General features: G+C 41.7%; 1 protein-coding gene across 3 annotated transcripts in view; it reads left to right on the forward strand.

The window, feature by feature from the left end:
- The window catches only part of LOC137640269 (serine/threonine-protein kinase TNNI3K-like), a 152800-nt gene extending 136364 nt beyond the window's left edge, over positions 1 to 16436 (forward strand). For all 3 annotated transcript variants that reach the window (XM_068372865.1, XM_068372866.1, XM_068372867.1), the window contains 4 exons: positions 1159 to 1283; positions 5205 to 5307; positions 5437 to 5611; positions 16204 to 16436. In XM_068372865.1, the coding sequence (XP_068228966.1) occupies positions 1159 to 1283; positions 5205 to 5307; positions 5437 to 5611; positions 16204 to 16400 (600 nt within the window). In that variant the 3' untranslated portion in view covers positions 16401 to 16436. The remainder of the gene's footprint in view (positions 1 to 1158; positions 1284 to 5204; positions 5308 to 5436; positions 5612 to 16203) is intronic.
- Positions 16437 to 16481: the final 45 nt, after the last annotated feature.

Consider the following 16481-nt stretch of genomic DNA (forward strand, 5'->3'; position numbering starts at 1 on the left):
CTGTTTACCTTAGCTCACATCCTCAGTATTTGAATTTTTCATGGAATTATAAACATATTTTGGGCATAAAGAGGCACTGTATAAGAAAAACACTTTTGGAATATGATAGGTGCTAGTTTGGATCACTAATGACAGAAAAAACATCATAGAAAAGTATGAGAGCAGTATACGAGTACCTGAGCTTGCAATGGTATACAGTATGCTGAGAAGCCTAATTTTGATGATTGGGGAAAAAAGACAGCATTGAATAGGCATTCGTTGTGAACAGGGTGAAATATATATCAAAACACAGATCACATACACAAGAGAAAGTTGATGATTGTTGTTGATCTGGATAAATAATAAACAGTCGGACTGTAATAATGTTTCGGAGGCTATAATTTGCAAGAAAGCAAAAATGTTATATGTTGGTTTTTTCGAAACTTGAGTCATGAGTGAAGATAATAAGATTTGTTTAAAGTCAGTCACTGGGATTTTGATGACCAAAAATAGAACTGGCATATATAGTAGGGTGAGACATGGAGAGGCAGCATGTTCTGATAAAAATGCTGCTTCTGAATTTGTTACCTAGTCTTTAATTTATAGAGACAGGGTTTTATTCCTGAATTATTATTATTACTTGCTAAGCCACAATCCTAGTTAGAAAAGCAGGAAGCTATAAGCCCAGGGCTTCCAACATTGAAAATAGCCCAGTGAGGAAAGGAAAAAGGAAAAATAGAATATTTTATGAACAGTATCAATATTAAATATTTCCTTTATAAACTAGAAAAACTTAACAAAACAAGAGGAAGAGAAATGAGAAAGAATAGTGTGCCCGAATGTACCCTCAAGAAAGATGTGATGAAACTGGCCTCTTCGGGAAGAAAATGCGTAACAAGACGTATATCACATGAGAGGAAAGTCATTGCTAGGACATAAAGCCAATAGAGAACAGGCTAACTTTTGATTTTTGGGAATGTGAGTGGGGATTTGAAACTCAAGCCTCTACTAAGATAACACTCAGAAAATCTCTTGGCTTAGAAAAAAATTGTGCAGAAAACTGATTTAAATGTAATGAGGAAGGATTTAATTATTCTATAAGGCTAAATACGTAGCATTTTTATAAGGTCTGGAATTTTTGCAAAATTCACTCTTAAATAATTATCTTCTTTTCTCCAGTGTACAAGATACTCGATAAAAGCTGATGTATTTTCCTTTGGGTTGTGCTTATGGGAGCTCCTAGCTTCAGAACTACCCTTTGCCCATTTGAAACCTGCAGCAGCTGCTGCAGACATGGCATACAAGTAAGGAAAATCCTCTTGAAAAAAATATTTATTTTTTTTATTTTTTGTTTGGTGTTATTTATCATAAACTCATGGTAAATTTAAACCTTTTTCTGATGCATGGTACACTATTTTTTTTAGATGTTGCTCCTTATTTATGGTAGTACAATTGGTATGGTAGTCTGTGTATATGTTATCTTACACAAAAACCCCTTTACTTTTACATACTGGTAATGCTACCATCTGTAGTGCTTCTGCCATTCCCACAGCGGGTATTTTTCCTGAAGTTACTCTACACACACACTTTCTGTTCCATCAGGATGCTCCTGCATACATGGGTACCCTTATTGAAATGGAATGTAATATCCTAATTACTAGAAGTATTTCTGCCTTGACAAGTTGATCTGCAATCTCAATTCTTGCTAGCCTATTGACACTTCAGGATATTCTGGCTCTTTGTGGTCTTCTCATCACTGTAAACGTGCTTCTAGTGTCAGTGATCAGCGCTGCTCCTGTGGCTCATCTAATTCAGGGAGTGATTGCAATCGGTCCAATGATTCTGGCCCTGACAAAGTTTCTGCTTTAAGACATGTCGATTATTCTGGCTATTTGGCCTCAACCCATCATTCCAAGTCATGCTGCTCCTCTGGAACAGTTTACTGGTTGGTCACTGCTGCTGATCATAGTATAAAAATTTTAATTGGAGGATAAGACATGATTCCAGTGGTTTTCCTGGCTGTTGTAGCTACTGTGGTCCTTTCCCACTTTCAAGCACTACCAGTTCATTTTCACTATTCATTATTCTAACTAATTTTTTTTCTTTCTCATTGGTTTACAGTATTAGTTAGCTCTGGATGTTTTCTTATCTACTTGCTAATGTTGTATAAAAAATACCTGAGATACTTGCCTCAGGGGTCTAAGTTTATATCACCACTAGAGTAACATGACTTTCTATCTGCAGATGTTATGGGTAGTATTTATTCCTCTCTGGTCTCATAAAGGATCTCTCTGACAGATGAGGATGTCACTATCAGGGCTACTGTAGAATACCCAATTTCTCCATGGTAAGTTATCCTGTGCAGTCTCAGGGTACTGGCTGTAGTTTAAGGGCAACCAGTACTATAATGATTTCCATTGCTCTGCTTCTTTCTACATGAACTAACAAGTCTCCCAGTACACCAAAGATTCTGTTGACATGCAATTTTTTTGCTACATTATTGAGATGGTTAGCATTCTTTCTTTCATTCAGGAAGGGTTGGAAGGACGATGCCCATGTCTCCACCTGGAGGACATCAAAGAAGATAAACAACCTTAACTCACTTAGTTCTGCTTGTGTAGTTGGGGCTAGTATTCTTAAATTTAGGTCTGTCTGGCTGTACACAAACTTTCTTGAATGTTTTCAACTTGGAAGGCACTTGCATCCCCAGCAGGTAGCTTCATGTTAAACTAGACAACTGTAGCTTCTTGGCCAGTACATTGGTAACACAGTAGCCTTGCATTCCCATGGATGGCAGATAGATTCTTGCTAGTCTGTTAGTTTAAGCTATTTACAGAGGAGATTACTGCTGTGGTTGGGCACCATGGTGAGAGTTTAGCTTTCCCAACCATTGTTTGTTCTTAGATTTGTTCTCAGGAACCACAGCATGGTAGCTAAATCTCTCTGCTGGAGAAATAAAGTACTTTCATCTAAATGGTCCCTCCATATTAAGACATATAAGAAACTAAGGCAAATTTGTATGGTGCTAGCTAAAAATCTATTTGTTAGCCGTGTAGCAACATGGAAAGTCACACCCCAAGTCATTCTTGAAGTGGAACTTTCCATTTTCTCTTTGATTTGTCTGTTCCCAGGAGGTGGTTTGCAATTCAGCCCAACCTGAACCTAACCCTGACTACTGCTCTTTGGCCTTGGTTAGGATCTACAAAAAACCAAGAACTAAGGTGGAATTGAAGGTTTGTTATAAGTTTCCAAGTGTATTCTTTCCATATAATTATATCAATTGGACAGCGTGTATAGTTTTCTCAAGGTTTTCTTCATCAGTCCAGTTTTGGTTACAGGCTCTCTCCTTATTCAAGGGAAAATTTATCATAAGAAGGGAGTAATTTCTGGGCTCGACCTGTGTCGCTCCGTGAAATGCTCCTATAGCACCATTTCTAAGGCATAGTTGTTGCTAAATATACCAGAGAAAAAAAGGATGCAAGGAATAAACCCAGCTTGCTCACTCTATGAGTGTCTGTATAGTAAACTGGGGCGTGATAGAACCACGACCATAGGTCCCTCACCAGTTAGATTATTTTCAACTAACAAGCACATAATTTACAGCACTAGAAAAGTCCTTGTCTATCTCTCTGACTAATTTTTAGTCCTCATACCTTTAGGGGATTCTACCTTTCTACAATCATGTTGGATTTTCCTTTAGTTTAAATCTAAGGGCACATCCACACGACTGGGCAACAGATGTTGGGCAAACTCATCACCAGAACACAATTGGGAGTGGCAATAAGCATAGATAATTTTAGAAGCGAGAACACAATCAAATGTCCTTGCTACCATGTTCTACTGTTTGTAGTTCAGGCAAGGAACAACTATTTATAATAGATCTATTTTAACGTTGTTGCTATTCTTAAAATAAGTTATTGCAATTGTTCCTTACTTCTTATGTAATTTATTTCTTTATTTCCTTGCTCACTGGGCTATTTTTTCTTGTTGGAGCCCTTGGGCTTATAGCATCCTGCTTTTCCAAATAGGGTTATACCTTGGCTAATAATAATAATAATACTGTAATAATAAAAATAAACTAGTAAGCCCATGATTCTATAAGAACTGAACTGAAAGTTTGACCAAATTGATTATCTGTGTAGACATAGGTTTTAAACTTTGCCTTTGGTTTTTGCACTTCTGGTGGTCATTCCTGCCACCCATGATGGTCTGGTAATGATGTTTGCCTGTTGTACAGTGCCAGGTTGTTTGGATGCACCCTAATATTTATTAATGTGCAAACCTAACTTTTCAGTGTGTGTAAAAGAATTAGGTACTGTACTTCATTCACATTGAAAACCATTACTTTTACTAGAGGTCTTCTCCTCTTAACCTCACTTTCAATTATTGGTTTATTATACACCGCTGAATTATTTAATTTTCAAACATTATTATAAACACAAGTAATTTCCAGAGGTTATGATCATAAGTGTTTAACCTGCTATTGTTGATGGATGGTTAAAACATATACTGTATCATGAAAGGATATTATCAGTCATTAGAAATCTGGTCATCTCTGAACTGTTATTGCACTAAAGAATATAACATGTGCTAATCACATACTAGTCCTCCTTGCCTGCTTTTCAAGATATTGTTAGTCATCTGAAAATGTAAATCATTAGTACTAACAAAGACTAACAAAGACATGGTGGTGTTAAAAGGACCGTGTCTCAAAGATACTTAAGAATTATCAAGACCAACCAACATATATATCACCACCCTCTTCATCTGTTCCAGACTCCTACAGTCACTGCACATGCCCTGTTCTTTTGAGCTGTGTGTGATCATTCTCTCTTGTAATCTAAAGTTTGTAATGAGTGTATGGAAATTAAATGCAGACCCACAAAAAGACTAGATACAGTAATGGACTATAAAAGAAGAAAAATTATTTCAAGTTTCGTTTTTGTTACTGTCAAATTCTTAGTATTGTAAATGGGGAAAAACTAGAGAAAAAATTTGTTGCTCAAATGTTTTTCCAGTCTAAAATTAAGAGTACCCATACAGATGTAGTGAAATAAGTGTTTAAGAACTGTTCTGCATTAAATATTTAATTGTGTTTTAAGTTTAGATACATTATTTTTAAAGAATCAAATTCATTGTTTGTTATGCAAATACTTTGGTGAGAAATATCCCTCTTGTTAAGTGTAAGGATTCATTACACTGATAATTGCTTTGCAATTTTTCAGACATAGTAGGCCACCTCTTGATAGAGCCTTTCCTGCTGAGGTATCAAACCTTCTTGAGAAAGCTTGGCACAAAGTACCTGAAGAAAGACCAAATTTTGCTCAGGTTAGAGAAATTGTCTGTATAATTTTGCTAAAAATTCATTTATGCATTTGATTTTGAATCTTTTATTTGTTTATATCTCAACCATTATTGAAAGAACTTTTTAAACTATCCTATTGATATTCTTGACAGATATTAGAAGAACTCAAGACTATTTGCGAATCTCAAAATTCTTCTCTGCAAGATGGAAATGAGCATCTTCATCACCATCACCTTCATTCCTTTTGTAGCTCCTGTTCTGCTGGTTCACCAAATGGCAGCACAACTCCTCCAGAGTCTTCTCAGCAAACTAATTCTGAATTATCAGGTAAGGAAAATTCTCTTCCCCCATTCTCCACTTGAGAGATTAAAGCTAGCTTACTATAAATTTTGATAGAACCATCAATGCCCATTCCGTTTAGTGTTGGGGGCCCTCTGATAAAGTACTTAATTGTTGAAGTTCATGAACCCTGCTCTAACTCTGATGGAAAAGAAAGACATTGCTTCAAAGTAAATGAAGCGACTTAAAACATTTTGAAATTAATGTGTTTGGAACTAGCCCAAGTTTTAGCACAAATACATTAAAGGAATAAAAATTAATTATGAACTGCATGAAGAATAGTCTTTTTGGAATTGGGATACTACTTATGTTTAGATCGTATCATCATTGAATTATATCACATTTTTCAATATTAATCTTACCCGATGATCATGTAGCTGTCAACTCCGTTGCCCGACAGAAATCTACGGTCGGGATACGCCAGCGATCGCTTATACAGGTGGGGGTGTACTCACCAGCGCCATCTGTGGTCAGGTACTCCAGTACTTCTTGTCAACAAGACCTCAATTTTTCCTCTGTCGTGCCACCGGCAAGACCTACATGGATACGCTGTTGATTTTGGAGTCTTTTCTTCACGATTTGGTGAAGTATTTGCTCTGAAATTTAGCCTTCGCTGTACAGGAAGCTTTAGCCTTAGCTTAGCAAGCTTTTGGTATTAATTTGATTCATTGGTTAACGATCTTTGCTTTACTTTGGAATTCCCCCTTTGACTACTTCTAGAATTCAAGATGTCTGACACTTCCCAAGTTCCTAAATATAGGCGATGTAGTGTTAGTACTTGTAATAGGCGTCTTCCGAAGGCCTCTGTTGATCCTCACACCGTATGTTCCAATTGTAGGGGAAAATCCTGTCAATTGGAAGATCGATGTGGGGAATGTGCTGGGCTTTCGGAATTCGATTTTAATGAATTCCTCAGATATACTCGTAGGTTAGAGAAGGAGAGAGATAGGAGGAGTTCTTCTCGCTCTTTGGTTATTTCCTCTCCCCATGCCCCTCAACCTTTTCCTTCCCCTGTGGTGGTGACCCTCGAACCTGCTACGAGTGCTCAGCCTGCAATGGCTGATATGTTGCGTGCCATTCAGGCTCTCGGTGATAAGGTGGAGTCGTTGGTTAGTGACCGCAATCAGCTCTTGGCGGATGTCAGAGAGCTGAAAGCGAAGAGTGCAGTGGGAAGTGTTAGTGCTAGTGCTGTGCATAGTGTCAGTGTCAGTGTTGCGCATGAGGATACATCTGTGCGTGCCAGTCGTCCTCCCAGTCCGGGACCTTTTGCAAGCTCCCAAGCCCAGGGGAGAAGCAATGTCGAAGGACCAAAGGGTTCGGCGGGCCTTGATCGGCGCACAGATGTATCCTCAGTGGTTGCGGACGTATCTGCTAAGGATCGTCCCTTCCACTCCCAGACGAATGAGCCCTTACATTCCTCGTCTGTGGAAGAGGTTTCCAGGAGGAAATGGTGGACTAAGGTCTCACGACCGCTTAAGCGTAAAGTCCCTTCAGAGCTAGTCCAACGGCCCAGGTGTAGCCACTGGGTCAGTTCGGACTCGCCGCAGTCATCGGATGACTGCACACCTCCCAAGAGAGGTAGAGTGGTTCCTCAACAGGCCTCTGCTCCAACCACAGTAGACCCTAAGTGGTCCATGCTGCAGACTATGCAGTCTCAGCTTGCGGCTTTTATGCAGGATTATCAGGCAGAGAAGGTTAACATCCCTCCTCCTGTGAGAGCTCCTCCACAGTGGCGCAGTCCTCAGCCCATGCAGCATGCTCTGCAGACCTTACAGCATGAGCCGCATTCCATGCAGCATGAGCCTCATCCCATGCAGCATGAGCCTCATCCCATGCAGCATGAGCCTCATACCATGCAGCATGAGCCTCATCCCATGCAGCATGAGCCGCATGCCATGCAGCATGAGCCGCATACCATGCAGCATGAGCCGCATCCCATGCAGCATGAGCCGCATCCCATGCAGCATGAGCCGCATGCCATGCAGCATGAGCCGCATGCCATGCAGCATGAGCCGCATGCCTCACAGCATGCTCTGCATACCACACCGCATGCTCCTCAGCCCACCGCAGACCCTCCCTCACACCGGCCCTCTGCTTTTGTTGTTGCCAGCTCACAGTCTGTCCAGCAGAGGCATGATGATGGATCCGCAGGTACGCATGCACCCGTTCTGCAGGATTCAGCCGTTCAGCTTGCTGCTCTGCCTTTGCCTCTTACAACTCAACTGTCGGGTGAGGAGGCTTCTGAGGATGAAGCTGCTCATCTTGATGATCCTCATTCTGATGTTGAAGGACACAAGTCTTCGCCACCCTCCTTAGACTTCCGCAAAGTCCTTGGTTTGTTTAGAGAGTTGTACCCTGAACACTTTGTGTCTGCAACCCCTCGTTCTCCTCCCTCCGAGTTTGCTCTGGGCATGCAGTCTACTGCTCCTGCCTTCACCAAGCTTGTTCTTGCCAGATCTTCAAGGAGAGCTTTGAGGGTTATGGGGGATTGGTTGCAGTCCAAGAAGCAACTGGGAAGGACCTCTTTTGTGTTTCCTCCTCCCAAGCTGGCTTCTAAGTCGGGCGTCTGGTATGCCACGGGAGAGGAACCTGGCTTGGGGGTTCCTGCCTCTGCCCAGGCCGACTTCTCAAGTCTGGTTGACTCTCCCCGCAGGTTGGCTATGAGACGTTCGAAGATCTGCTGGTCCCCTACAGATCTTGATCACTTGTTAAGGGGAGTCTTTCGTGCCTTCGAGATATTCAACTTCCTCGATTGGTGTCTGGGAGCCTTAAGCAGGAAGACTGCCCCTTCTGACAAGGACTCAGCCATGCTGATCATGTCCAGCATGGACAAGGCAATACGGGATGGGTCTGGCGAGCTTGCGGCTTCTTATGTATCAGGGGTCCTCAAGAAAAGGGAACATCTGTGCTCCTTCTTATCTGCTGGTATCACCCCTTGCCAGAGGTCAGAGTTACTTTTTGCTCCTCTGTCCAAGTGTCTGTTTCCGGAGGAATTAATTAAGGGGATGACTGCCTCTCTTCTCCAGAAGGATACGCATGACCTCATGGCTTCTTCTGCACGTAAGGCTAAGACCTTACCTTCCGTGACTAAACCTTACCGCCCTCTAGCAGTTGATACTCCTGCTTCCAGGTTCATCCCACCCTTTCGTGGCAGAACCTCCAGCAGAGGAGGTACCCGTGCAGACAGTAACCGTGGCAAGTCCAAGAAGGGTTCCAAGTCCACAAGAGGCAAGTTTTGACTTCCCTCCTCTCCAGACAGCTGTAGGAGCCAGACTCAAGACCTTCTGGCAAGCTTGGGAGAGCAGAGGTGCAGACGCTCAGTCTGTGAAGTGGCTGAGGGAGGGATACAGAATTCCGTTCTGCCGCAATCCCCCTCTAGCTACATCTCCCATCAACCTCTCTCCCAACTACAAGGAGAAGGACAAGAGGCTAGCGTTGCAACAAGAGGTGTCGCTCTTGCTACACAAGGAGGCAGTGGTCATAGTCCGGGACCATCAATCCCCGGGCTTTTACAACCGTCTCTTCCTGGTAGCCAAGAAGACAGGAGGTTGGAGACCGGTGCTGGACGTCAGTGCGCTCAATGCTTATGTCACCAAGCAGACGTTCACTATGGAGACGACGAAGTCGGTCCTAGCAGCGGTCAGGCAGGAGGACTGGATGGTCTCGTTAGACCTGAAAGACGCATACTTTTACGTCCCCATCCATCCAGACTCCCAACCTTTCCTGAGATTCGTCTATGGAAAGGTTGTGTACCAGTTCCAAGCCCTGTGTTTTGGCCTAAGCACGGCACCTCTTGTGTTTACGCGACTGATGAGGAATATTGCGAAATTCCTTCACTTGGCAGACATCAGAGCCTCCCTCTATTTAGACGACTGGCTTTTAAGAGCTCCCACAAGTCGTCGCTGTCTGGAGAATCTCAGATGGACTATGGATCTGACCAAGGAACTGGGCCTCCTGGTCAATTTAGAGAAGTCCCAGCTCGTCCCATCCCAGACCATTGTTTACCTGGGTATGGAGATTCAGAGTCGAGCTTTTCGGGCTTTTCCGTCGGCCCCAAGGATCAACCAAGCCCTAGAGTGCATCCTGAGCATGCTGAGAAGGAGCCGATGCTCAGTAAGGCAGTGGATGAGTCTAACAGGGACACTTTCATCGCTGTCCCTGTTCATCGAGTTAGGGAGACTCCACCTCCGCCCCCTTCAGTATCATCTGGCTGCTCACTGGATCAAGGACATGACGCTAGAGACGGTCTCAATTCCTGTTTCCGAAGAGATGAGGTCTACTCTAACGTGGTGGAAGAACAGCATTCTTCTCAAGGAAGGTCTTTCGTTAGCTGTTCAGACCCCCGACCACCATCTCTTCTCGGACGCATCAGACTCGGGCTGGGGTGCGACATTGGACGGACAGGAATGCTCGGGAACATGGAATCAGGAACAAAGAACACTCCACATCAATTGCAAGGAGTTGTTGGCGGTTCATCTGGCCTTAATGAACTTCAAGTCCCTCCAGCTAAACAAGGTGGTGGAGGTGAACTCCGACAACACCACAGCCTTGGCTTACATCTCCAAGCAGGGGGGGACTCATTCGAGGAAGTTGTTCGAGATCGCAAGGGACCTCCTCATTTGGTCAAAAGATCGAAGGCTCACGCTGGTAACGAGGTTCATTCAGGGCGATATGAATGTCATGGCAGATCGCCTCAGCCGGAAGGGTCAGGTCATCCCCACAGAGTGGACCCTTCACAAGAATGTTTGCAGCAGACTTTGGTCCCTGTGGGGTCAACCTACCATAGATCTGTTCGCTACCTCGATGACCAAGAGGCTCCCATTGTATTGTTCTCCGATTCCAGACCCGGCAGCAGTTCACGTGGATGCTTTTCTGCTGGATTGGTCCCATCTCGACCTGTATGCATTCCCGCCGTTCAAGATTGTCAACAGGGTACTTCAGAAATTCGCCTCTCACAAAGGGACACGGCTGACGTTGGTTGCTCCCCTCTGGCCCGCGAGAGAATGGTTCACAGAGGTACTGCAATGGCTGGTCGACGTTCCCAGGACTCTTCCTCTAAGAGTGGACCTTCTGCGTCAACCTCACGTAAAGAAGGTACACCCAAGCCTCCACGCTCTTCGTCTGACTGCCTTCAGACTATCGAAAGACTCTCAAGAGCTAGAGGCTTTTCGAAGGAGGCAGCCAGAGCGATTGCTAGAGCTAGGAGAACATCCACTCTCAGAGTCTATCAATCTAAATGGGAAGTCTTCCGAAGCTGGTGCAAGGCCAATGCAGTTTCCTCAACCAGTACCACTGTAACCCAGATTGCTGACTTCCTGTTACATCTAAGGAACGTTAGATCCCTATCAGCTCCTACGATCAAGGGTTATAGAAGTATGTTGGCAGCGGTTTTCCGCCACAGAGGCTTGGATCTTTCCTCCAACAAAGATCTGCAGGACATCCTTAGGTCTTTTGAGACCTCTAAGGAACGTCGGTTGTCCACTCCAGGCTGGAATCTAGACGTGGTCCTAAGGTTCCTGATATCATCTAGATTTGAACCGCTACAATCAGCCTCTTTCAAGGACCTCACATTAAAAACTCTTTTCCTAGTATGCCTAGCAACAGCTAAGAGAGTAAGTGAGATCCACGCCTTCAGCAGGAACATAGGTTTCACATCTGAAACGGCTACATGTTCCTTGCAGCTCGGTTTTTTGGCTAAAAACGAGCTTCCTTCACGTCCTTGGCCTAAATCGTTCGAGATCCCTAGCCTATCCAACTTGGTGGGTAACGAGCTGGAGAGAGTACTTTGCCCAGTCAGAGCTCTTAGGTACTATCTGAAAAGGTCAAAACCTTTACGAGGACAATCAGAAGCCTTATGGTGTGCTGTTAAGAAGCCTTCGCTACCTATGTCTAAGAACGCAGTTTCTTACTACATCAGGCTTCTGATTAGAGAAGCTCATTCTCATATGAAGGAAGAAGACCTTGCTTTACTGAAGGTAAGGACACATGAAGTGAGAGCTGTGGCTACTTCAGTGGCCTTCAAACAGAACCGTTCTCTGCAGAGTGTTATGGATGCAACCTATTGGAGAAGCAAGTCAGTGTTCGCATCATTCTATCTCAAAGATGTCCAGTCTCTTTACGAGAACTGCTACACCCTGGGACCATTCGTAGCAGCGAGTGCAGTAGTAGGTGAGGGCTCAGCCACTACATTCCCATAATCCCATAACCTTTTTAACCTTTCTCTTGATTGCTTTTATTGTTGTTTTTGGGTTGTACGGTCGGCTAAGAAGCCTTCCGCATCCTGGTTGATTTGGCGGGTGGTCAATTCTTTCTTGAGAAGCGCCTAGGTTAGAGGTTGTGATGAGGTCCTTTAGTATGGGTTGCAGCCCTTTATACTTTAGCCACCTAAGAGTCGTTCAGCATCCTAAGAGAACCGCTACGCTCAGTAAGGAAGACGTACTTATTAAAGGCAGAGTAATGGTTCAAGTCGACTTCCTTACCAGGTACTTATTTATTTTTTATTGTTATTTTGAATAACTAATAAAAATGAAATACGGGATACTTAGCTTCTTTGTTAACATGTATACTGGTCTCCACCCACCACCCTGGGTGTGAATCAGCTACATGATCATCGGGTAAGATTAATATTGAAAAATGTTATTTTCATTAGTAAAATAAATTTTTGAATATACTTACCCGATGATCATGATTTAAATGACCCGCCCTTCCTCCCCATAGAGAACCAGTGGACCGAGGAGAAAATTGAGGTCTTGTTGACAAGAAGTACTGGAGTACCTGACCACAGATGGCGCTGGTGAGTACACCCCCACCTGTATAAGCGATCGCTGGCGTATCCCGACCGTAGATTTCTGTCGGGCAACGGAGTTGACAGCTACATGATCATCGGGTAAGTATATTCAAAAATCTATTTTACTAATGAAAATAACATTTTAAAATATTCATTTTTCTAGCTATACAAACATAAATCCATTTAAATAGGATATACTTTTCAGGAAGCTAGAATGGCTATTAAATTGTTAGCCAGGCAGGTGGGTGGGGGGATAGTTAAGTCCTTTTGACTGTCATAGACCTTTGAAGTTTGGTTCATGATTGAGAGGGTTGGTTGAGGAGATAAGTTCAACCTAAATAACTATGGTTTGTATAAGTAGGATGAATACAAAATAGAAAAAAAACTTTTGGCCTTTAAAATCTAAGACTCACTCCTTGGTAGAACCCTATGAACCAAACTGGAAAGGTCTTTTTCTTAGGAAAGTTTCATTCTTCCTAAACCTATGTGGGAGTGAGGAAGACTTTAACAACCTGCTTATCATGGGAAGGTAGAAGCTGTTAGGGCCTGGGCCAGTTCTAGTGTATGGGAAAGCAGTACTAATTACAAAGAATGAGTTTTGACAAAGGAAAAAGTTAATTTTGCGGAGGTGCAGTGCGGTTCTCAGGGACTCTCCTGTAAAGGGGTAGAACAGGGAATCTAGTACGATCTGATTGCCCAAAAAATATTGTTCCCTTGCTCTAGTGCCAGTACATCAATGAACAAAGCACAGACTCAGTGAGTAGAGGGGAGACCCGAAAGTTCAAGCTCATTTGAACTTATCACAGCACCTCGGAAACCAAAAGTCAGCTGATATGTGTGACATCATTCGCGGCGTTCTATAAACGAACCATCATTCCAAGTATTTCCAGCATATTCAACTAACCATCAACCTTCATTCTGTGTTTCGTTGACCATAGGAAGTATGCACATTTTCTTGATGTGTTTATGCAGAGCTTGAAGCGCATTATTAAGTATGTACTTATGTTTAGGATTTTTCTTTCTTTCGTGCCTTATTTAGTGATATGATGCATTCACTAAGGCACTGGCATTCCTCAGTTGGGTGGTTGTTTACCTAATTTTGGCAGTTCACCGGTTCGGTTGGTGTTATTGTTCATCCGTTTCCCTTGTCAGTTAGGGTTACTCCTTTGGAGTTAATGACCTTCGATGTCAGGATGCCAGAAAACTCCAAATCGATCAATTAGGTTCACCATACATTATTTCTGTTTTCTTAGCATCCTTTCCCTTTCCCACAAGTTGATTGCCCATTACTCGAGTTTTCTTAGTTACTGTATTGGTTGCATGCTTACGCAGTCTTACCATTAATGTAACATGGAGGTGCGTGCTTCCTAGCTCCGTTTTATTCCTTCATGGATCCAATTATTACATTCAGTTAAAGTTACAGTGCTCTGTCACATCTAGGCCAGATAACCCCATTAGGATGGGCTAGATGGTTTACAGTGTATTTATTTTCAATTGTAGTTTTTTTTTTCTGTTATATATCATTATATACTTAATAAGGTGACGGATTAGTTTTCCATCCAGCTGTACACATGGTTCCTAATTTATAGTGTAGTAACCTAGACAGCATTAGAAGATACTCTCATGAATACCTCATCCTGAGAAGAGGGCCTGTCTGTTCAGTACCTTGTCTTACAGGGTTTTATCCTTTTATATTCATTCGATATGGATACTGGAAGGAGAGTTGAGGTATATAGATATCTTAAGCCTACTTGATGTTATGTATACTGTACTCCTAGGTGGGGGGGAGAGATGCCGTTGGGAATGTTAAACCTAGTATATTGGAAAAAAAAGTTTGTTTGACATTAGTCGGTTGTCCATCTTTCCCCTTGTCAAAGGAGGGTGTCTGGGAAGAAAGATTGCTCGATTATAAAAAGCTTACCGCCGACGTCAGATCAAGCTCGTAAAGATCTTTGCTACTAACTGAAGGTCCACAACTAACTAACTTGATAGGTTCCGAGTAGCTGTTTGTAAGTTGGGTTGGTTGTAAGTTTAATTTTGGTCTAGGGTTTGGCCTACCTAACTCCCATGCCTATGACTTTCAGCTGAAGAAGTCAATGAATAGTCCAATTTCATATGAAATAAATAAAAGATTATTGCAAATGTTGTTTAGCTTACTGTATTCAATTACTGTGGAACCTCTACAAGGTTGTTTCATCATCCGAAGTAAAATTCGAACAAATTCTTGCTCCAACATTTGACGTAGACTATACGCGTAGAATTTTCTCAAAGCGCCGGTCGTAGTTTCTTACTTATGCCTTTACGCCGGTAGACGGCAGCACATTGGAGGGACGCCAGTAAGCGTCACGTCGGTCAGTTCTCTGCGCATTGTGTGGTTGTACCCTGTTCGGTCCGTTAACAACGGTGCTTATCATCTTCCTTTTTTCACATTTCCTTTTTGATTTTACGTATAATCATTGGTCCTAAGAAGCTTAGTTTAGTGGCGAGAAAAGGAAGAAGGTAATGCTTTCATTAGAATTGAAGCAAGAAATTGTAGAAACCGTGTATGTGAGTGATCTGGCTAAACAAAAAGGCCGGAATATGTCTACGATCTCGATGATCATCAAGTAGAAGGCGACAATTTGATGATGTATGCTTAACCCATTTCAGAAAAATTCTGAAAAGCCATACCAAGCAACTTTCTCTTGATAGTTTCTTTAAAAAATCTACAAAGCAGTCTAGTGATTGTGATGAAGAGAAAAGAAGTGAAGCAAAGAAAACTAAGATTGAAGCGAGTGAAAGTGATGAAAATTAAAAATAATAATTCTGATAGTTTTGCCTAGCCATCTTAAGACATAATACTAGAATATTCTAGAAGTTGTATTATCGCTATGACCAAATTCTGGAATGGTAATCTTGATTAGAAATTCCACCAATTCAACCCCCAAGTTCAAACTTTTTTCAAATTCTTTTATGTTGAACAGGTTGACGTACGTCTCCTTTCATGCTTTATATAAAGAGAGCCCTTAAGTGACTAATATTAGACCTGCAAACATTCAGAGGTACAAATTGTTATGTATGTATACTGTAATAAGATGAAGGAAGATTGTAATAAAACAATATAGTTTAATACAGTAAGCAAAATGACATTTGGAAAAATCTGATATTTCTTTATATGAAACGGAGCTATTTGGTGACTTTTGTAGCTGGAAATCATAGAAATGGAAGTTGGGTTAGGCCTACCCTAGGACAAAATTTTTACAAATTTGACTTGATAACTTGAATAGGTTCCAAGACGCTGTTTTTCAATTTAAGAATCTGCTACACGTTTTTAAACGTTTTTGAGATTTAAATATTTTTTACTTCTCATAGAGTATATATTTCACATTGGTTTTTAGTACTTTATTGTATAGTTTATTCATTTTTTTTCTTTCGCTTCCACACTTTGCTGTTAACCTGTTGAAGCCCTTGGGCTTATACCATCCTTGTTTTCCATCTAGAGTTGTAGCTTCGCTAGTATTATTAATAATTTATAAAAAATTGCTATCTGGTTAAGATGTGCAACACCTGTAAAAACTGGAATCTCTTAAAATATTATTTTCCCTGAAGTAATACATCAATCCTGCTGCAACTAAAGAAAAATAAAATAATAATGATGTATTACACTAAATTAAACCCGGTGAAAAGTCTATTAAAAAGAATTGATAAATAGTTTGGTTAAAATACATAATTTTGTATTGTACAATTGTATGATAAAATAGATAATATTGTTAATATTATATTCAGCATACAAGTAAAATTATTCTTCCCACAGGCCATGTAACAGCTTTGCGCACTCGCTGGGAGCAAGAAGCTAGCAGAGGCCAAACAGCTTTCAAGTCTTCTCATCCTACTATTGAAGAACTTAGAAGTCGAATGAATAATAATGGATATGTTGAAGGGAATACATATCAATATCGCATTGCTCCAGTGTTCAACAAGCATCGCAAGACTATGCTACAAAATTTTTGATGGAAAGTACCGTATGAGTTATCATAATGTCAATTTTATTTCAATTTTTGTCCTCAAAACTTAGAATTAACTTATTAGGAT

Source organism: Palaemon carinicauda, chromosome 4, assembly GCF_036898095.1.
Source record: "Palaemon carinicauda isolate YSFRI2023 chromosome 4, ASM3689809v2, whole genome shotgun sequence".
Lineage (NCBI taxonomy): Eukaryota > Metazoa > Arthropoda > Malacostraca > Decapoda > Palaemonidae > Palaemon > Palaemon carinicauda.